Source organism: Panicum hallii, chromosome 1, assembly GCF_002211085.1.
Source record: "Panicum hallii strain FIL2 chromosome 1, PHallii_v3.1, whole genome shotgun sequence".
In the NCBI taxonomy this organism is placed as follows: domain Eukaryota; kingdom Viridiplantae; phylum Streptophyta; class Magnoliopsida; order Poales; family Poaceae; genus Panicum; species Panicum hallii.
This window is the reverse complement of record NC_038042.1, coordinates 58586920-58607997: the sequence shown is the minus strand read 5'-3', so window position 1 is coordinate 58607997 and position 21078 is coordinate 58586920. Positions and strand designations below refer to the sequence as shown.

The window sequence follows — 21078 nt, the reverse complement described above, 5'->3', positions numbered from 1 at the left end:
CAAGTGAGTAGTCTATGGACTTGCAATGCTAACGAAAAAGGAAAACAAGAGAGAGATGGGCTGGTAATGGTTCTGCCAAGGGAAAAAGCGTCTTGGGCCTTAAAAATCCAATGACATGGGCCCGCTATTTGAAGACGTGAGGGTCTGTTGGGCCAGCCCACGTGACCGCAGAGCGCGCCGGGTCTAATGGGCCAGCATCACCACTCCCCGTGACTTCCGGCTGATTGCCATTTTGTTTCCTTCCTTTTATTACAATTTAATCCATGTCTAAATTTAATTTTGACAGTTGGCAGTTGAGTTATTACAGTTGATCTAGTAACAAGATCCTTGCCCACCCACAAAGGGATTCGATAATTGAGGGCGCCAGTTAGTCATGATAATTGACAGCTGAAATTGATTTCAGATCAGATTGCAAATTACGGCATCAAAATGCTAGTCACTCCTTGATCCCATCGCAATTATACAACGGCCGCTCGCACCGCAGATCTCGTGATCCCCACCGCGACGACGACGAGAGCTCCGTCTATCTCTCTCTCTCTCCATCACCGCGCGGCCCGATCCCTCCTCCCTCCTCCCTCCTCCGTCCTGCTTCGAAACAAAACAACCAGGCTACCGTTACAGCTGCGCCCAGCTCCCAACGGCTATTTCCGATTTCAAATCCCTTCCCTTCTCCCCTCCGCTCTCCATTTCACACCTCTCTCCTCCGTCTCCCCCTCTTCCCCACGGATTTCCGCGGACCTTGAACTCGTTCGCCTCCGGATCCACCAGCCCGCCCCCCAAAGTCGCACCTCCCGAAACCCTAACCGGCTAATCCCCCACCGATGGCGCCGCCCACCCCGTCTCCCCGGCCTGGCCCGCCGCCGACGCCGCAGGGGGGCTCCCTGGCGACTCCCCTCAGGACGCCCGCCTCCAAGCACCGCCTCCACTTCCCCGCCACCACCCCGAAGAACGCCCACCACGGCGGCGGCGTCGGCGCTGCCACGGAGCACCCGGTCGAGGTGATCGGCCGCATCCGGAACCTCTCCTCGGGCGGCGCGTCGGCGCTGGAGATCGCGGGCGGCGGGACGGCCGTCCGCGTGCGCGGCGACGCTGGCGGGTGCCGCGACTTCACCCTCGACGGCGTCTCCGTCTCCGAGGAGGAGGACCTCGAGGGGTTCTACCGCCGGTTCGTGCGCTCGCGCATCGAGGGCGTCCGGGTCGGGGCCAAGTGCACCGTCATGGTCTACGGGCCCACGGGGTCCGGGAAGAGCCACACCATGTTCGGATGCGCCAAGCAGCCCGGGATCGTGTACCGCGCGCTCAGGGACATCCTCGAGGGGGGAGGTGGTGGAGAAGGCGATGGTTCCGCCGGTGGCGGCGGGGATGATGCCGGGTTTGGGGCCGGGCTCTTCGTGCAAGTCGCAGTGCTTGAGATCTACAACGAGGAGATCTACGATCTACTCGTAGGAAGCGGGGCGAATGCTAAAGGAAACGCCCCCAAGGTGATTTACGCTGATTATTTTCACACGCCATCATTTAGTCTGCTGATTATGTGGTGCAAATGTGAATTCGTATGTCAGTACTAAAAATTGGTTGATAATTCCTTTAGAAATTTGCTTCAGCATAATTAACATGTAAATGAGTTATGAGTGCGAGATGGTGAATCTAAGCTAAAACAAGCAAGTACTGTGAATTGTAATTATGTTAAACCAAATTATTTTATTACTGTATGCTGTAATTGTAGTGATTCCATGGGACGTAGTTGGTAAGTCCCCTGGATTGATAATGAAGTGTTCAAAAATGAACGAACAGAGGAGACCTTAAAATGGCATAGTAGTACATAAATGGCCCTTCTCTGTTGATACTTCTCACGTTCGCGTGTGTAAAAATGGTGGGTATTTTCTTAGAGCTTTAAAAGACTCGAGTGTTTTTGGTGATTTGCTTGTCAGTCAGGTGTGTCTTCTCAGATGATTTACTCCAAGCTTTATAATTTGCCATCTGTGATTTTAAGTGTGATGTGGCACTCTCTAAGCTGAAATAAATACTGCAGAACTGTACCGAATACAAATTGTTACTTTGCATCAAGTTGTAATGCTTTTACGGACTCATGACTGGTGTCATCCAGTTTTTTATCATGAAGTGCTCATAAGCTCCATTATGAAATTTGAGAGCTGAGCTTAGATAACCAATGTGCTGAAGTCTTTTTTTTTTCCATTCTGGGTCAACTGTAAATGTAAATACGAGAGTTGATGTAATTCAGTGTGTTGTTGAAGTTTCACAATTCTCTATCTGCAGGCAAGGCTAGAAGTAATGGGGAAGAAAGCCAAGAATGCTACTTACCTCTCTGGAAATGAAGCTGGGAAGATATCAAGAGAAGTTGCCAAGGTGGAGAAGCGTAGAATTGTCAAAAGCACGCTTTGTAACGACAGGAGTTCGCGGAGTCATTGCATGGTTAGTTGTATTCAGCCGCCAGCACTTTGAAAATACACTTTTTCTTTCCACACCAAGCTATTTACAAGCCACACTTGGTTTTCTAGATTATCCTGGATGTCCCGTCGGTGGGAGGGAGGTTAATGCTAGTAGACATGGCAGGATCTGAGAACATTGAAGCTGCAGGACAAACTGGATTTGAAGCCAAAATGCAGGTGTGTGATGCTAGTGCTACCAGTTCTTGTACTTCTGTAGGATCTATGTGTTCCAACTGCACTGCAAACATTGTTTTGCATGCAAGTTTCTGTGTCGCACTTCATTTAATAGTTAGTTATTTGTAACTTTAAATTTAGTTTTAACATATTGCCGAATGAATTTTGTATCTCTGATATTCTCATATGTGAGCACACCTTGAATACCTAATGCATTATGTTAAAAGAAAAGCCCTTATAATACTTATTTGGATTAGACATGTGATCTATAACATCGTTACTTTTCAACAGACGGCAAAGATTAATCAAGGAAACACTGCTTTAAAGCGAGTGGTCGAGTCTATTGCTAACGGCGATTCCCATGTTCCATTTAGAGACAGCAAGCTCACAATGCTACTGCAGGTACACTACTCTTAAACAAAATTGCAGTTATTGATACAGCCTCTCCTTTCTAACAATGACCAAAATCTTTCGTTAACGGGATTTCAGGATTCATTTGAGGATGATAAATCAAAAATCCTGATGATTCTGTGCGCTAGTCCTGATCCAAAGGAACTGCACAAGACAGTTTCTACATTGGAGTACGGGGCCAAGGCAAAGTGTATTATCCGTGCTGCTCATGCTGCAACACCGAGGGACAAAATAAGCTCTGAGGAGTCATCTACAATGCTCAACTCAAGAATTGTTGCGATGAACCAGTTCATCTACAAGCTTCAAAAGGAGAACAAACTGAGGGAGAAAGAGCGTAACGAGGCCCAGAACTTGCTAAGGCTGAAGGAGGAGGAGCTGACACAAGTGAGAGCAAAGCTCAAGCTGATAGAAGGGCAGGAAAAAGCTGCTAAGGAGGAGGAGATTAACTCCAAAGTCATGGAGAAGACCCAGACCTTGAGGAGTGAGCTAACGAAGATGGAAGAGGCAATGCTTAGGCAGCAGGAAGAGCTCACAGCACTAAAACAGCGACTACAGGAGGTTGAGCATGAAAAGGTAGATGCTCGTCAGCCAGTGCAACAGGATTTCATTGGAGGTAGATTGTTGGCACGGCTGTCAGAGATGCCTGCAGGACTTGATCAATCAATGTCAATGGTCATGTCTATGGAGTTAGATACAGGAGATCAGCCACAAGATGTCAAGGTAATAAAGGAGGATACACGCCAGCAGGGGCACATATGGAATCACACAGCGACTGCAGGTGTTTGCACTGGTGCTGTGGTGCAAGAAGATGATGTCAGGCTATCCGGGTATCCAGAAAAGTTTGTTCTGAGCACTGTATTTGAGGAGGGAGATGAAGAGGATGCAGAGAGGGACAGTGGTCTTGAAGAGGTGTGCAAGGAGGTCGTACAGGAGAGCTTTAAGGTGGACACAACGCAACATGCACTGGCTGAGCCAGATGATCCGGCAACAAGGAAGCATCGGATTGAGAACATTTTCAGGCTCTGCGGGAATCATCGTGAAGTAGCTAAGAAACCAAAAGTTCAGTCACCAACAAAGGAAGTGTTTGCAGATGAGAACAGATCACCAACAAAGCATCTGTTTGGAGAGGAGAGCAAGTCAGCAGCAAAGCAAGCTTATGGAAATGAAAACAGGGAGCCATTAGCATGGGGAGCTCTAGAGACCCCGATGTGCGATGTTAAAGTGGCTGAGAGCCCAGTATCTTCGCAACTTTCACCAATTGTATGCCAAGTTGTGGATGAACCTTTGTCGGAGCAGCTAAAATCATGCAGTGCAGTGGAAGATAGTGATCAGAACAAGGAGAATAGTTTTGCTGGACATAAGGAGCAGGACGGCCTGTTGGAAGTCTACATCAAATGGGAGTCTGGAAATTTGATCAAAGGGCTGAAGTTACTGCGGAACTCGTGCCTTTCAGATTTGAGGAAGCTCATAGAGGCGCACTTCGAAGAAGCAGGCGGCAAAGAGCAGCACCAATTCACTTTCCTGCTCCTCAGGGTACGTCATTCAGCTCTATCCATGTCATGCTTTCATCCAAATGTTCTGCACTACCTATTTCTCGTGGCAATGGCATTCATCTACCACAATATTCTATCTTGGAAAACAGAAACACTGTAATGGTTTTTCTTGAAACATGGCATGGAAAATAAAAGCTTTCATTAGTCTGAACCTTTATCCTCCTTGTTTATTTAAACAAAGCTCATTTCTTTTTTGATGAAAGCTCATTTCTGTCATTGATCAAGAAAACCACTGACAATAGCCTAGTTGTATATCAAGAGAAGCACTAACAATAGCGTAAAATTGGGGGATCTCTGATTGGTGCAGGATCCTTCCGGTGCTCCAGTGTCAAGGGAGAAGGAAGCGTCGGTGCAGATAAGCAAGTTGCCGCACTGGAACAACCAGCCAGACAGCTACCTGGCCTGCCTGCGGGCGGCCAAGAAGCCGGCGGTGGATCACATGCCGTTCAGCCCGCTGGACAGCAAGCTGAACTCGGTCGTAAAGGACACGCACCTCGCCGGCGTGCTGTCACCCAAGGTCAACCAGATGAGCCCCAACTACATCCGGGAGCTGAGAGCTTGAGCTCCCGTAGAGTAGTGGAAGGGTCGGATTTGTTGCCCCCTCGCTCGCGGCGACATGACTGAGATGTATCTTCCATGTATGATCGATCGCTTAGGTTCTGTAAGATTATATTAGTTTGGCAGTTTGGTTTCGCAGCCGCAACGTGATGCAATCATGTTTTTGGGCTTGCGGAGCTGCTCCGGAACGCTGGGCGTTGTTGGACCTGTGGCCATGTATCTGTGGCCAGCGAGATGCGTTTGGGTAGATCAATTTTAACCATGCATGTGTTTACCTTGCTTGTCCTGATAAGCCCAGTGCATAGCGATTGGGTATGTATCGACTGGTGTGGACATGAGGTTGGCTGCATTCTGGACCTTTTTTGTTCGTTGTTTAAATTACTGATTAATGCCACCTTGATGTGGTTGGATGCTGGCTTTGCAGTCTAGTTCATCAGGGTGAAAGAAAGAGACGATCCATGTCAGATGTCACCACTGGCGAAGTCTCTCTCTCTCTCTCTCTCTCTCTCTCTCTCTCTCTCTCTAAAGGAAAAAATATTGGGCCTAAAAGCTACGAAGTGGGCCTGGAAGAAACGGGAGAAGCCCAAGCCCAGCGGTTGCTGTGGTGTGGGTGGGCTATGTTGAACGCTCCACAGGTGTGGTGACGCGGCGAGCACAGAGCCAGAGAGCGATCCCACCAACTCCCAAAGCCTCCCTAAAAATGAAAACGAGAAGAAGAGATCGATTAAGCGAGCGAGGGAGAGCCAGAGAGCGTTGTTGAGATCACCAACCGGCGGCCGGCGGCGAGGTGGGGGAGAGATGACCGGCGAAGGAAACGGAGACGAAGGGTGGAGGCGGAGCGGCATCGAGGTCAGCGCCCTGCAGTTCGGCTACGACGGGCAGCCGCCGCTCTTCGTGCGATTCAACCTCCGCATCGCCCCTGGCTCCCGCTGCCTCCTCGTAGGCGCCAATGGATCAGGTATACCTGACCCTAATCCCTGCTCATAGGCACATGGCGGCGGTTTGTCTGACGGGTAGGAGTGTATTTGGATTGATTGGCCATCAAATGGTCTAGTAAAGGAAATATGACAATCATTTATGTAGGTTTAGGGGACGGGGTGGGGTTATGTTTGCGACTTTGGATGTCCTGTTGTTATATAAAGTAGTTTCCGATGCCCCATATTTTTTAGTGGTACCCTGCGACAGTTAGTGTGTGATTTGGCGGTTGTTTACATGGGGATTGCCTGCCGAGCTTTTCAACCCAATGGTCCCTTGTGAGGATATGGCGTTGCTTATACAGTGTTATATTATGGAATTACACAAACTGGTAGCGTAGCCTTAAAGCAATTTATGCTTGTGCCGTAGAAGCTGAATGAAGTGACAAATGCAATTAAGCTAACTCAATGTAGAACCAGCTACTGCTGTTTTTGTATGAACCACTTTGTGCTACTTCCCCATTGTTTTGAAGTGTTGTGCATCGCAAACATGTGTATGCAGTTATGCACCTTCTCCCTTTCTTTCTTATGGAGATCGGAAGGTGCGGTAGAACTTTATATTGGGATTGCCATTACCATCGCTAGAATTTGTCCTTTTTTTTCTAACAAGAAGACTTCCTTATCCATTTTGGATGAATCTTATGCAACGTGTACAAATGATTCATAATGCTTCATGTAACGTATTGTAGTGAGATGTGCTGAGTAAATTTTATGTACAGAAGCTTATGCACGTAGTTGTGCCAATACTCAGGCAAGACTACACTCTTGAAGATTCTTGCGGGAAAGCATATGGTTGGAGGAAGGGATGTGGTTCGTGTTCTCAATGGTTCAGCTTTTCATGATACTCAGCTGGTGTGCAATGGCGACCTTTCGTACTTGGGGGGCTCTTGGAGCCGGACTATTGGTTCAGCTGTAAGTTCCCTCACTATTACTTGCTTTAGAAATTAGATACATTGTTCAATCTGGTTCCAGTTCCATCATGGCCAATATTTTCGTAAATACTCTAGTCCTCGCAAATGGGATTTTGCCACATAGATCATTTACCATTTAAAAGATAAATCCTTAGAAGATTCTGGTTTATCTACTTCATTGATTAAAAGTATGCAGTTTCTGGTATTTGGGGAGTTTGGTAGTTGCGATTGCACAGTAACCCAAGGTCTGCAGTTCAAGTGCATGGTTTTTTTTTTGGCACAATTTCTTTGTGTCTCACATGCTAACAACTTTCTTAGGGCGATGTTCCTCTGCAAGGTGACTTCTCTGCTGAGCACATGATTTTTGGAGGTATTCTATCACACTGTAATGCTCATGCTCATCATTTGAACATATCCTGTAGTTGGGTTTCTTAGTGACAGAAGAGATCATGTGTCTCACATACTCCTTTGCCCCTGAACTGAAGCCCCCTGATTGCTTCAATCATCTCTTCTTGATAGCTTCCTGCTGGCATGGGTTTTGTTAAATGCTGCTTCCACATTTTTTTTTGTTTAGTTTTACCTAGTTTAATAATGCCAAGTTAGAATATAAGCACTAAAATCAGCATCGCTGCTAGCAGAAAATCTTTTAGCGTATCGTGCTGGTGAGAGTACATGTAAACATTTCTTTCATTCTCTACCCTGAAATATGAGCAGTTGACGGGGTTGATCCTGTTAGGCGAGAGAAGCTGATTGATCTGCTAGACATTGATCTGCAATGGCGCATGCATAAAGTTTCAGATGGACAGCGCCGCAGGGTGCAAATCTGCATGGGTCTTCTTCATCCATACAAGGTGATGTTTTGTTCCTAATTTGTTGTGGATTTTGTTGCTGGCTAGCGTGGCGCTTATGTCACTATTGGATGCCACCTTAATGTGGTAGGATAAGAACTATAATGCAGGAATTATTATTATTTCAAGTTTAATACTGTCGCATAATTCTTTTTTGGCCATCCTTGACAAATTAGTACTAGGCTATGAATACTCGTGTGCACTGTCTCAAAAAAAAAGAGCCTCATAGATAGCTGTGCTGTCCATGCCAAAGAAAAAGAAATAGCTTTATTTTTATTATTCTGAATTTCTGATAATTTTTCAATTAGTATATTATTTTGCTTGAGAAAGAATATTCACCACCCTTATTCTGCATGGTGTTGGAAATCCGGCTCCCACCGAGTAGTTTCACAGGCACAACCGAGTAGTTTACCTAAGCTAGGAGGGGATGAACACACACACCTTTGAGGTTGTTTGCACTAGAGCTCCGACTGGATCCCTGTTGCTGCTATGAGCTTTGATTTAAATAGATGTCCCAAGAGGACAGGATACAATGAAGTGGCGCCGGGTACAAGGCCGGGCGCAAGTTACAAGAAGAGAGGACTTTGGTCCACGGGCTGCACGCAGGCAGTAATATTAGTGTGGCCGCAATCTACGACTAGTATGATCTATCCTAGATGCTGCCTACACAATGGTTAATGCCCAACAACACATGGGACATCTTTTGTGAGTATACGGGAAGTTCCACACCCTTATCTGTATTCTGTTCCTGTACAGGATCATGATATGCTTTGTGATACTACCTCTGGACGGAATTATTTGATGTTTCAGACAGCCAAAATGGTCTGCAATCAGTAGCATTTGGCTGTCAGGAAACATCAAATAATCCCGACCGGAGGAAGTAATAAGGAGCACAATTCCCATGTTGGGTATTCCATATTATTTCTCATTTATGATTTTGTGCTCATTTGTTTGGTGATGAGAGGTACCCTCTTGGTTGACGTCCTGTTACTATATACCCGAGTTTGTCATGGCATTAAGACATCTGAAACCATCGTAGGTGCTTTTACTTGATGAAATCACCGTTGATCTGGATGTTGTGACCAGAATGGATCTCCTTGACTTCTTTAAGGAAGAGTGCGAGCAGGTACAGATTTAATCTGTTATAGCCTTTTTTTTTCAGAAAAAGAAAACTGTTATAGCTTTGTTTGTCAAAGCCTTTCTCATTGCTTATCATGAAATGTTCATCACAGAGAGAAGCCACCATTGTGTACGCCACCCACATATTCGATGGGTTAGAGACATGGGCTACCGACATTGCATATATCCAGGAGGGCGAACTGAGAAAATCGGCAAAATACTCGGACATCGAAGAGCTGAAGAATGCCAAAAACTTGCTGACCGTCGTTGAGTCATGGCTCCGATCAGAGACCAAACTCCCCAAGAAGGATCCTCCACGTTCAGAGACCCAGCCCAGGCGCTCCTCGCCGTTTGATAGTTCTCCTTTCCGCTCATCTCGCCACATGGCATACTACCGTTGATGATTTGGCAACCCTGCACTTACTTTTGTGCCATTACTAGCCATATAATTGTTACAGTATTTGTCATCTTCCCCTTTTCTTTTTTTTGAAAAACATATTTGGCATCTTATCTGCTTCGCTTCCTTGTATACAGCGATATATCTGTAGAATAAAGTTAGCTTGCACCTGTGTCGACGAGGAGCAATAGGTGCTCACCACGTTCGTCGCTGTCCCAGTCGCTCTCGATGAGGCTTGATATATTCAGAAAAGTTTCCCCGTTTATCACGAGAAAGTAATGTGTACACGTACGACTGTATCCCCTGATGCAGCCACTTTGTATGCATCTGCAGTACAAATGCAATCCATATACTGTACAGGTCAGTCGGATGCATAAACTTTCCAACTAATCCTGGCATTGCTACTCGGTCAACTTTGCCCAACAGCCGCTAGCCTACCATCCCCCTCGACACCCTTTCTTTCGCCTCCGCCGCATGTGCGCCCCCCGGGATGATGCCGCGTGAGTCCCGGGCTGCTCGCAACTTGGTCGCGCTGGCTGTCGTCTGGTCGTGGCCGGTGGCTCCCCCGCCGCTTGGCAGCTTTGTTTATCCCTGCTAATCTTATCTGTAATGCGTTCCGGATGATTACACGGGAACACGTCAAAATGTGCCGGCGTTGTCTCTGCCGATACGGCCGTACTGTGCCGTCCATGTCCATGATCCGATGCCCATCATCTGAGTACGCGTCTACCGTTTGACTTCCACTGGTGATCACCGGCCTGTCCAGTGATGGCCGGAGTCGGTGCTGTGATCTGCAGACAATTTCTAGTACTTAGGATGACCCCTGGGGAACATTTGTGATAATCTCATTTATCAAATGCATGGTTTTATTTGTTAAATAAGATGTTAATTGATAACTGATTCCCTTCACTGTATCTCTGTAAGCATTGACTTTGTATCCAAAATTGTAATGACGTTCACTAGTGTCGCTGACGAAATCGTGCCACATCCAGACGACTGTGCCTATTGTCTACACGAGTAGCTAGTTCCTAGTCGAAGTGTCACGAGGAAAACGCTTTTGTTTTGGCTTGTAAGTTGTAAATAAAATAAAAGCGTTGAAGAGAGGGGCAGCAACGAGAAGGGGGGTTTTGCGTGGAAGCTACCACCTTTGCCGTGCTCCGCCGTGCGCCGCCGCGGTTCCCGTGCAGACTACCAGCCGCTGCCTTTATTACCGGCCACGCCACGTCACGTCCCGTCAACGGTCAGCTCTCCTGTCCCGTCCCCAGCGCTGCCGTGACCTGCGCCGTCCGTTGCAGAGCCCACGACGACCCGAGCCCATCGGCTTGGACGGCCCAGGCCTGCGGCGCGGCCATGCCCGGGAACAGCGCACCAACCGGGGCTCGGTGTCCGTACGCGCACTCGATACCACCCGTCGGATGGTTCCGACCGACGGCTGGGATGGCTCGAGCCGCTCAGATATTCCCGAGCGGGAGGGGGCACCCGCGCGTGCGGAGCGGCGGGGTGAGAGGCCGCAGAACGTGTCGGACGCTACCTAACCTTCCGGGCCCACCTGTCGGCTGGGCCCCACCACGAGACCGCGGTTTTTATAAAAGGCTGGAAATGAAAAAGGATGCTGCCACCACTTGCAGTGCCGCCTTTCGTTTTCTGAAAAAGAAAACGGCCACGTCATTCCATCTTGTTTCTTTATAATCTGGGACTGGTACTGGGGCTGATTGCCTCGCTGTAGCCGGGGCCCAATGGTACACGAAATGGAGCAAATATCCGTGCACAAATGGTACTGGAACGTACCCTTTTTCTCCATGCAGAAAGAGGAAATATGTTGAGCATCTCTACTTGCTACGAACAGCTTTTGTCGCTCGATTTACACAAACAAATAAAAAATAAGTAAATGAAAGAGGTTATGCGTATTGTAAATTTGTAATACGCATTTACCAGGATCATACAAATTTTTGTTTTTGAAAAAAAAAGAGAAAGTGCATGATAAAATTCTTATGGGGACGATGCATGCAAAGGTGCAGGCCTTGCTCAACCAAGCCTCGATTCCTTCCTTGGTAAAAGTTGAGAGGATTGGACACGAGTGGTGGGCAACACATTTTGAAAAGTAGATGAAGGCACGAGATGGACAGCATTTCGTTGTCTTGTGAGAAATGGAAATATGTCCGCTGTAGGTTTGACTGATTTAGGTTTGTTCAACAACACATACCTCAACTTTTTATAAGAACAATTTCTCTACTAAGCGAGTACAATATTATGATATGCATCATGCATGCTTCAACTGTGAGAGAGAGAGAGAGAGAAGTTGGTTTAGGAGTAGCAGAGTTGCCATTTCTACGGAGATTCTTTTGATGGCACGGTCAATAATTTCATAATCGCAAAATTCAGATTCTGAGACAAGCGTTGAGGTTGAGTTGAAAACGTAGTGTTCTTCATATTTTTCACTTGCTAATTTGGTGGAAATCAACATTTTTTTTTGTGATGGATGAGTTGACCTCACCTATTCGGAAGCAACATTCTACACAGCTTAATGACTGTTCTAGAAGAAAGTTAAGAAGAGAACGTGTTTCTCAAAATTTTAATTTGCAAAAAGAGTAGCTAAGTTTTTTTTCTTGATTCATTCTTGAAGCAACACAGAGGTGAACCGAAATTGTTTTTTTCCAATGCTATACTAGTATACTAGGGAGTTAGCGGCACGAAGGAAAGAAAGAAAAGGCCCGGTCTCAATGAGTGCGAGCACAACCAAAAAAACAATAAAGCGCCGGAAAAAGAAAAGAGCAACAGAACAAGCGAAAGATGGGCGCACCTGTCCAATTGCTCGCGCGAACCTGCTCCCTGTTAATCAGTTTCTTTAACCGGCTGGTGTCTATTTACTAATCATCATCCCCTCCCCCGTCATTTCCCTTGCAGGTCTCCTCCTCGTCCTCCGTCTTCGTCTTCTTCTCCTCGCCTCCCCTTCTCCTCCCTTCCCCTATCCGCCGCTTCCCCTCCCCCCCTTCTCTCTCCCCGCCCCCCGCCTCGTCTCCCGGCGAATTCGCCGAGAGGGCCAGGAGTTTCACTTGGAGAAAGGAGCCATTTTTGTATCTGTTTCTCCGGATCCGCGACCCGCTGTTGATTTGTTCGCCCGTTCCATTCGTCTCGATTTAGATTCGTTCATATTCGTTCTCGCTCGTTCGATTGGGGCTAGCCGCCACCCGGATTTCTCGCTGCTCTGTGTGGATCTGGTCTCGCTGAGCCCCCGCCGCCCGGAATCCCGATTCGATTCGGCTCCGCCCGGTGCCGCCCCGCCTCGGCGCGTTTGGATCTCGTCGGACTAGAGGGGAACAGAGGCTTCTCGATTCGTCTCGGGACGAGATGGATCATGTGGTCGGGGGCAAGTTCAAGCTCGGAAAGAAGATCGGGAGTGGATCGTTCGGGGAGCTCTTCCTGGGTGAGTTATCTTCCTATCCCTTCTTCACATATTCAAGGGACCCCCCCCCCCCCCGCCCCCATATTTTCGTTGTGTTTTTAGGAGAAAGATGCTAACTTTGCTCCTGTTCTTGCTTGCAGCTGTGAATGTGCAGACTGGAGAGGAGGTCGCCGTCAAGCTGGTATTGGATTCTCTCTGATTTGGATGCAATTTTTTGTTTTTAACGCAGTTTGATAAAATTTGCTATGCTGCCTAGTTCATGATAAGATCACAAGATGCAAAATGTAGAGAAATGAAATGTCCGTGTCAAATGATGGTCCACTAGTATTATTTGTAAATACTGTTAGCTGTTTGGGTTGGTGGAAATGTTTTCCAATGTTGTTGCTTTTATTTGACAGGAAAATGTGAAGACAAAGCACCCACAGCTTCATTATGAGTCGAAGCTCTACATGCTTCTCCAAGGAGGAAGTAAGTTAATGTCATAGAGCCTATACATCCAGTTAGAATTATTAAAATGGTACTTTGTGATTAGGTGCTAGCACAGGGATGGGTTGGGTTGACCTTTTTGTTCCCCTTTGTTACAGCTGGCATTCCACACTTGAAGTGGTTTGGTGTTGAGGGGGAGTATAATGTCATGGTGATCGATCTTCTTGGGCCTAGCCTTGAGGACTTGTTCAACTACTGCAGCAGAAAGTTCTCGCTTAAGACTGTGCTCATGCTTGCTGATCAAATGGTGACTGCAGAATCCCTTTATTTTCAAGCTTTTTATTGTTCCAGTTCATCTCTGAGCTTAATCAGAGTTTGTTGTCAACTTGTAACGTGATTACGTGATTGTCCTCTCCTTCTTACTCCGTGAATTTTGCTGGTGCTAACACATTCCTTATTCATGATTTTCAGATTAATCGGGTTGAGTACATGCATCAAAAGGGGTTTCTTCACCGTGATATAAAGCCTGATAATTTCCTTATGGGGCTTGGTAGGAAAGCCAATCAGGTTCGATCCTATATCTGCGCTTAACTCTTGCTGTTCAAGTCGATATGTGAAACATGTTTTTATATGCATTTTGCCTCTTGAATCCATTGCTTCTGCTGTACTTGTGGGGCCTTCCTGATTGTGGTGCTTCAATGCCATTAGTTCTTCATAATATGGTTATCTTTCTCCTAAAAAATCTCAAAATATGGTGAAACATCGGTGCGTCGTTCAACTAATGCTTTATGTCATTTGCTTGGTTGCAATGTACTATGGATTCATTATCCTGTTATTTTGTTATAGTCTCTTAGTTGTATGGCTGACAATATATTCTATTCAAAGAAAACACTTCTTTATTGAATAGAGATCTCCTGGTCCAATTATTCTTTAACTTACTGGTTTTTTTGGCAGGTGTATATAATAGACTATGGGCTTGCAAAGAAATATAGGGATCTTCAGACTCACAAGCACATCCCCTACAGGTTGGCGAACTCTACTCATCTGAATAGCTAAATACATTTCGTAAATAACTGTATATGGATATGCTTTTGTTTTCCAGCAAAAAAAATGCTTGAAGTTAGGCTCTCAATGTAATGATGCCAGTACTGTTCTTGCTGTAGTTTTATGATGACATGATGCTCATTTCAATGTGCAGAGAGAACAAGAACCTCACTGGAACTGCACGATATGCAAGTGTCAATACGCACCTTGGCGTTGGTGAGTTTCTGACATCATTTGGCTGATTACTCGAGTATGATTTTGCCTAACCTTAGATTTTACTTGTATGCAGAGCAAAGCAGGAGAGATGATTTAGAATCTCTCGGTTATGTCCTTATGTACTTCCTTAGGGGCAGGTTAGTTTGTGCCATCCAACTTTTCATCCAGCTGTTGTAATGGTTGCACTCACAAGTTTCTTTAAATAATTAGCATATTAATACTCTTAGCATATCATTGATCCTTTGCCCTTTGAACAGCCTACCATGGCAGGGGCTGAAAGCAGGAACCAAGAAGCAGAAATATGACAAAATCAGTGAGAAAAAGATGCTTACTCCGGTGGAGGTAGCTCATAGATTAACCTTTGTTGATTCTTTATTTATGTGAAGTACAATAAACATACATTCTTATATTGTTCGTTATGGATTAGGTACTCTGCAAATCGTACCCATCAGAGTTTATCTCCTACTTTCACTACTGTCGTTCATTGCGGTTTGAAGACAAGCCTGATTATTCTTACCTGAAAAGACTATTCCGCGATCTCTTCATTCGTGAAGGTATGATTTTTGAAACAATAGTTTGTTTCCCTTGTGATCTTGTTTCTTCTTTGGTCATTTTCTATTGTGAGCGTCCTGTAGCTCCTGTTTCTAATGTTTGTACTAATGCAGGATACCAGTTCGATTATGTGTTTGACTGGACCATTTTGAAATATCCCCAGATAGGTTCCAACCCGCGGATGAGGGTATGCAATTATCTTGTGTTTCTGTTTGATACACACTGTATAGTTCGTTGGTTTATTCCATCTGTTTGCCATTGTTCAGGCAAGTGAAAGAACTAGTGGAGCCGCCGGACCTTCTATGGATAAGATTGAGAAGACCCCAGGTTTGTGCTTTCTTCTGCTTTTTGAGAGTTGTGTAACAGCTATTATACAGACCACACACATATTTGAACATATAAGCACCCTTTTTAGCAGGCGAAGCGTCCGGTAGGCGGAATCCAACTGGCTCTATGAATCAGAGTGACAATTATGCACAGCGACCACGTGAGACCGTATCTATGTCGTTAAAGGAAATCGTAAGTTAAACTTCCCTTCGCCTCATGCTCTATGAACTTAGGAACTGCTGCTTGTGGTGCTTTTATTTTCTCCCCATGAAGTCCTCACATGTCATGAACCTTTACCATGCATGGCCCTATTTTTCTCAGATGCATAGCACAGACCGGTCTGGGGAAAGGACTGTGGAGAGACCTCGTACATCCTCTCGTACAGGCAGCGCGTCAAGGAGAGCTATAGCATCAAGCAGCAGGCCAGGCTCATCTGTGGAACCAAGTGAGCAGCAGTATAACCGGACAAGCAGGTTGTTCTCTAGCAACAGTGGCAGTCGTCCATCAAGCACCCAGAGAGTTAACCCATCACCAGGCGAGTCAAGGGCCACCTCCCTTTCACGGGCAGCAGTTGCGAGAGGCTCCCGTGATGAGCCGCTCCACCGCAGCCTGGAGCTTCTGTCCCTGGGTGGCGGTAAAAGGAAATGATGGGAAGAAGAAAACAGAAAACGGCATCTGAGTGGCGAAAAGGGAAGAATGCTGTTTGCGACTCTGTAAATGACAGGATATCACCTCCTATTTGTCAACAGTTCCCCTGGGGCATCCCATAATTTCGTAGTGCCCCGGCCTGTTGTATCATTGCTTCATAGATAGCAATAATTTGTTGTTAATGTGTGTGTTGCTGTTGCGTTAGGGCCAAGTCCTAGCCTTGTGATGATTAATTTAGGGGTGGTCAAGATTCACATATTTATGTTTCTTCACCCTTTGCTGGACTTGGCGACTTTTCCTCCCGAGACAAGTGCTCGTGCATTTCTTGTTGAACTCTGGATTTTCTCATATTCAACAGAAGTTGATAAAAAGGGACTTCTGTAAAAACTGCTCTCTTTGTTGCACGTTGCAGTGCCATGACATGTCGGTAGTCCTTTACTGGCTACAAGAACCGAGGAGTGTACAAGCTTAATTTGGATTAATGTGGGCATGTGGCAATGCCGCTGTTGGCTTTACAACCGGTAAATAACACGGCGGAGCTTTTTCGCAAAAAAAAAAACACGGCGGAGCTTCTTTATTTTTTTTAAACAACACGGCGGAGCTATTACCAGTTCGTTGAACCCTATGCCAAAAAAAAAAGGAAACAAAGAAAAGAGGAGACGGCTCTAATCTAGCCCAGCAAGCCGGCCCACAAATCACTTAGTGCCACAGCTGACTAGAGACAGTGTGCTTTCGGCTCAGAGGCTTTCCAGAGAATGTGGGCCGTGGTCTGACTAGAGCATATATGCCTGTAAGGCCTGCCAAGCCCATGAAGCCCCCACGCATCGCTTACTGGCGCAGGCGCACAGCCGCCCAGACAGACCAGGAGGAGAGCGAACCCATCTCGGCAGCCGGCGACCGGGGAAACTAGGCAAGTCTCACCTACTTAACCCTAGAGGGAGAAAGGTCCTAACCGGCGGCGGCGATGGAGGTGGTGGCGCTGGTGAGCGGCGGCAAGGACAGCTGCTTCGCCATGATGCGATGTCTCGACTACGGCCACAAGGCAAGGCTATGCAGCTCCATCCATCCGTCTCCCCACCTCTTCGTGTCTTGTTAAATGAGCCTTGTTCAACTTTGCTGTTGCTCACAGGTTGTTGCTTTGGCTAATCTTATCCCCCTAGACGACGGCGTTGATGAGCTCGATAGCTACATGTACCAAACCGTATGCACTTAACTCCTTTGCTGCCAGTTGACGCCGTAATTCGGCCATTTGCTGCTGGTACATGGATACTTGCTGATGGCTGTGCTTCTTGTTGTGATCGGGGAGGCTTCAGGTTGGGCACCAGATTGTCGTGAGCTACGCGAAATGCATGGGCTTGCCTCTCTTCCGGAGGCGCATTCGTGGATCCACAAGGCAAGCTATCTCTGCCGACATTGCGGCCTGTGATTGTAATATTCAAAAGATGATGTGGTTCCATCAATTCAACTATTGTTGTCCGTAGGGATCAGGGCCTCAAATATAATGTTACGGCAGGAGATGAAGTGGAAGATATGTTTGCTCTGTTGAGCGAGGTTAAGCGGCAAATTCCATCCATCAGTGCGGTGTCGTCAGGTGCAATCGCGTCCGATTACCAGAGGCTCCGGGTTGAGAGTGTCTGCTCGAGGCTGGGCCTGGTCTCGCTAGCTTATTTATGGAAGCAGGATCAGACTTTGCTCCTAGAGGAAATGGTACCATGGAAATCCAGTTTCTTTTATAATTGTATGAACTGTCACAAAAAGCATGTCCACTCAGTGTTGTTATGGTCTTTAATGCTTACAGATAAGAAGGGGCATTGTGGCAATAACTGTAAAGGTATGCAATGTATTCATATTTTTACAACAATTAACTCCTATAATTTTGGGATAGCACATTAACAATAAGTGGCTGATTTATCGAGCTTTGTAGGTTGCTGCACTGGGGTTGAAACCTTCTTCCCACTTAGGTAAAGAACTGGCTGAACTTAAGTGTCATCTACTCCAAATGAATGAGTATGTTTCTCACTGCCCAGCACCTACCATATGTGTACAAGTTTCTTCCCCACTTAGTAGGTTTCATGCTAATGTAGTTGTTCCTTGTCCCTTTGTTGGAACTTATGTGCGTTTTCTTGAGCTGACCTGAGCTTATGTCTTGGTTGATCTTAGGTTTCTCATAATTCTCAAAGCAAATACTGGAATCAGTTTTTTGGTCTATACACAGCTTTTAATCTCTTTGTTTTCTTATGCCCTATTAGGAGTTATGGAATCAATGTCTGTGGTGAAGGTGGAGAATATGAAACACTAACTCTTGACTGCCCTCTCTTTTGTGTAAGTCTGAACCTTTGAAGAGCTAACTCAAACCCTGATGTCACTTGTTTTAGACTCCTCAGTAGTAGACTAACCATTGGTCACATGACATGACTTGTTATTACTGTCTATACTCTAAACTTTCTCATAAAAATTATTTATTTATACTGGAAGTAATGGAGATTTTTTGTTATGGTCGATCAATGTCAGTATCTTATTCCCTAACATGCATGTAATTACAGAATGCAAGAATTATTCTCGACGATTATGAAGTAATACTCCACTCTGCTGACTCCATTGCTTCTGTTGGAATTCTTCATCCACGTGCATTTCATCTTGAGCACAAGCCAGATTCATCTGATACAATTGGGGACGGTTCTGTCACTCAAGATATTTCTAGTTGTGTGTATGAGGTTGATGAAGTTATCACGTGCACTGATGAAGAAAAACACACCTTGAATCCAGCTGTTGATGCTTGCACCAATAAAGACCTATGCATCTCAAAGACAGGGAAGAATTTGCGTTCAATTAGCTGTTGGATTCAGGATCGCTCTAGAGATTTGGAAGGTGCATTTTCTCATCCTAGGTTATTCTGTTGACATTGATGTTCTTTACTCCACCTGACAGGAATACCTCGTTATATTCTATTGTTCTATTGCATCAGTAGGCCTGAAGGAAGACCTCATAGCAGTTTTGAGCGGAATTGATAATCAGCTCCAGGAAGAAGGGTTAGGTTGGGTGAATGTTTTATATGTTCACCTCTACATTTCAAACATGAAGGAATTTGGATTGGCCAATGAAGTGTATGTCAGCTTCATTACAGAAAAGAAATGCTACCTGGGTGTTCCTTCACGCAGTACAATTGAATTGCCATTGGTTCAGGTTGGGTTGGGTAAAGCATATGTGGAAGTTCTAGTTTCAGATGAGTTGAAAAAGAGAGTCCTACATGTGCAGAGCATCTCCTGCTGGGCTCCTAGTTGCATTGGACCTTATAGCCAGGTACAAGATACACTCGTTGCTAATGCCACGAGTTCATGTTGTAAGTTCTAAGCTCGTCTAATTTTTACAAATAAAAAACTAAATACACCCTCCAAACTGCAATATTGGTCCATAGAATGGTCATTTCACAATATAGGGTGTTGCCTGTAGATGATAGAGTAGTTGCATGACAGCTGTACTTCAATTCTCCAGAGAGTTTTTGTTGTTCTTTCGGTGCAGATGCTGATTTTTAGGACATAATATTTGATCTACTTTACTTTAGGCAACACTTTATGGAGAGATTCTGTATATGGCTGGTCAGCTGGGGCTTGACCCTCCTACGATGAAGCTCTGTCCTGGTGGTGCAACAGCTGAACTAGAATTAGCACTACAAAATAGTGAAGCTGTGGCTAATGCCTTTAGTTGCTCTATCTATTCCTCAGCAATACACTTTCTGGTGTACTGCTCTGCACAGTTGACATCTGATGAGAAGGATGAAGTCGAACAGACATTGCAGAGTTCTTATATTACTCGTTTGGATTGCTCAAAAACTGGATTATATCCCACTGTTCTATATGTATTTGCACCAGATCTTCCAAAAGGGTATGCATCTCTTCGCATCTATACATCGGCAAGAAAGTGATGTAGTTTGAACTAGCATATTTGAAACATGCAATAAAACTATATTATTAACTTCATAAGATGGATTTTCCCCCACATTTTCCAGAGCACGTGTGGAGATAAAACCTATTTTATATGTCCCCACCAATGATGATGGAGTTGCAACTAGAGAAATGGAGACTGGAATGACACAGCCAGCACCAAGCCAAGCATGGAGTGCACAATACTCTGACTTGCATGACTCATGTTGCCAGATCCACACAATTGATGGGAGAATTTGTTCTGCTGTGGTCTCAGTCACAAGTGATATTGCATCAAAGATATGTTCTACAGCCGGGCAGCTATACCACACGGAGGACAATTTGAAAGCTATGGCTAGATTTTGTGCTTTCCAGATCGTGAAGATCCTGGGGGATAACAAATTTTCCTGGGACAGCATAACGGTATGTTTGTCGCATAATTACATTGCAGCTACGTTCATATCCAGATATCCTAATGAGCATTTTTCGGATTGAAATCTGTAGATGTTGAGGTTCTACTATTCGGTAGAAAACTCGGTGGCAGCAGATGCAATGTCCCGTGCATTTTCGGAGGCCTTCACTGAGCTTGCAGAAGACAACAGTTCCTTAAGAACCGATGAATCTCCATGCTACAACATCGTGCCGGTATCAGGTTCTGGTTGCTCTGCATGTACGAACAATATAATAACATGCGAGTTATTGGCCTCCAAACATTAGCCTGCACACGCATCCGATTTGTTCGCTGTGATGCTTGCTGGAATGCAGCTTTCCTTCGGACGCGTGCGCATGTTAGAATTTCTGCCAAACTGCCAAAGGAGCCGGCCGCCTATCAATTGCCGAGTTGGACGACAGTTAATCAGCTGCTTTTAGGGTTGGCAGCGGTAGCTTTCTGTGCTGGTGATCGTTGAAAAATATACCATGATTACTAGTATACTGTATTTTTTTTGCTTATGTTTCTGTAGCCTATATATACATTGGGCCTGACTAGCCTGTACTGAAGCTTGTGATGACATTGGTCTATCCACAGAGGTCCATTCAGTAACGTGTCTCTGTGTTGACATTTTTGCTATCTGGGCAGCACAGATTGCTGTCAGTGAAACCGAAGCCGCGTAGCTTCCCTAATCATGCACGCACGTCTCTTGATATCCAG

The 21078-nt window shown here is 45.7% G+C and overlaps 4 protein-coding genes across 6 annotated transcripts; all 4 read left to right on the top strand.

Annotated features, from left to right (window-relative positions):
- Positions 1-699: 699 nt before the first annotated feature.
- Positions 700-5521, top strand: LOC112879473 (kinesin-like protein KIN-10A). The gene is made up of 6 exons (XM_025943731.1): positions 700-1481; positions 2275-2430; positions 2517-2624; positions 2913-3023; positions 3111-4565; positions 4893-5521. Exons 1-6 carry the CDS (start codon positions 822-824, stop codon positions 5145-5147), a joined length of 2745 nt encoding a protein of 914 aa, XP_025799516.1. The 5' UTR covers positions 700-821; the 3' UTR covers positions 5148-5521.
- Positions 5522-5790: 269 nt separating this feature from the next.
- LOC112876907 (ABC transporter I family member 19-like) lies at positions 5791-9593 on the top strand. Its single transcript, XM_025941089.1, has 6 exons — positions 5791-6101; positions 6869-7029; positions 7347-7398; positions 7743-7879; positions 8916-9002; positions 9109-9593. Exons 1-6 carry the CDS (start codon positions 5942-5944, stop codon positions 9394-9396), a joined length of 885 nt encoding a protein of 294 aa, XP_025796874.1. The 5' UTR covers positions 5791-5941; the 3' UTR covers positions 9397-9593.
- A 2705-nt stretch (positions 9594-12298) lies between these two features.
- LOC112877455 (casein kinase I) lies at positions 12299-16341 on the top strand. Of its 2 annotated transcripts, none has more exons than XM_025941769.1 (14): positions 12299-12816; positions 12936-12976; positions 13194-13263; positions 13380-13528; positions 13693-13788; positions 14176-14246; positions 14420-14481; positions 14555-14618; positions 14739-14823; positions 14909-15035; positions 15147-15220; positions 15300-15360; positions 15449-15552; positions 15682-16341. In XM_025941769.1, the coding sequence occupies exons 1-14, from the start codon at positions 12741-12743 to the stop codon at positions 16006-16008; spliced, it is 1407 nt and encodes a 468-aa protein (XP_025797554.1). In that variant the 5' UTR covers positions 12299-12740; the 3' UTR covers positions 16009-16341. The 2 variants fall into 2 exon arrangements, with proteins under 2 accessions (XP_025797554.1, XP_025797560.1); XM_025941775.1 differs by having other exon boundaries at positions 12304-12816; positions 15452-15552.
- Positions 16342-16856: 515 nt separating this feature from the next.
- On the top strand, positions 16857-20966 carry LOC112877438 (diphthine--ammonia ligase). Of its 2 annotated transcripts, none has more exons than XM_025941758.1 (12): positions 16857-17050; positions 17138-17209; positions 17322-17401; positions 17490-17715; positions 17807-17839; positions 17933-18015; positions 18258-18330; positions 18552-18876; positions 18977-19308; positions 19571-19890; positions 20015-20351; positions 20433-20966. In XM_025941758.1, the coding sequence occupies exons 1-12, from the start codon at positions 16973-16975 to the stop codon at positions 20643-20645; spliced, it is 2172 nt and encodes a 723-aa protein (XP_025797543.1). In that variant the 5' UTR covers positions 16857-16972; the 3' UTR covers positions 20646-20966. The 2 variants fall into 2 exon arrangements, with proteins under 2 accessions (XP_025797543.1, XP_025797536.1); XM_025941751.1 differs by having other exon boundaries at positions 16858-17050; positions 18974-19308.
- Positions 20967-21078: the final 112 nt, after the last annotated feature.

Excerpts from the sequence above, each read along its gene's own strand:
- LOC112879473 (XM_025943731.1), top strand. The coding sequence starts at position 822 with ATGGCGCCGCCCACCCCGTCTCCCCGGCCTGGCCCGCCGCCGACGCCG. Across the intron at positions 1,482-2,274 it reads CTAAAGGAAACGCCCCCAAG|GCAAGGCTAGAAGTAATGGG; the intron begins GTGATTTACGCT and ends CTCTATCTGCAG. Across the intron at positions 4,566-4,892 it reads TCACTTTCCTGCTCCTCAGG|GATCCTTCCGGTGCTCCAGT; the intron begins GTACGTCATTCA and ends TGATTGGTGCAG.
- LOC112876907 (XM_025941089.1), top strand. The coding sequence starts at position 5,942 with ATGACCGGCGAAGGAAACGGAGACGAAGGGTGGAGGCGGAGCGGCATC. Across the intron at positions 6,102-6,868 it reads CGTAGGCGCCAATGGATCAG|GCAAGACTACACTCTTGAAG; the intron begins GTATACCTGACC and ends GCCAATACTCAG. Across the intron at positions 7,399-7,742 it reads TGAGCACATGATTTTTGGAG|TTGACGGGGTTGATCCTGTT; the intron begins GTATTCTATCAC and ends AAATATGAGCAG.
- LOC112877455 (XM_025941769.1), top strand. The coding sequence starts at position 12,741 with ATGGATCATGTGGTCGGGGGCAAGTTCAAGCTCGGAAAGAAGATCGGG. Across the intron at positions 12,817-12,935 it reads GTTCGGGGAGCTCTTCCTGG|CTGTGAATGTGCAGACTGGA; the intron begins GTGAGTTATCTT and ends TCTTGCTTGCAG. Across the intron at positions 15,221-15,299 it reads GTTCCAACCCGCGGATGAGG|GCAAGTGAAAGAACTAGTGG; the intron begins GTATGCAATTAT and ends GCCATTGTTCAG.
- LOC112877438 (XM_025941751.1), top strand. The coding sequence starts at position 16,973 with ATGGAGGTGGTGGCGCTGGTGAGCGGCGGCAAGGACAGCTGCTTCGCC. Across the intron at positions 17,402-17,489 it reads CGCATTCGTGGATCCACAAG|GGATCAGGGCCTCAAATATA; the intron begins GCAAGCTATCTC and ends TGTTGTCCGTAG. Across the intron at positions 17,840-17,932 it reads TTGTGGCAATAACTGTAAAG|GTTGCTGCACTGGGGTTGAA; the intron begins GTATGCAATGTA and ends CGAGCTTTGTAG.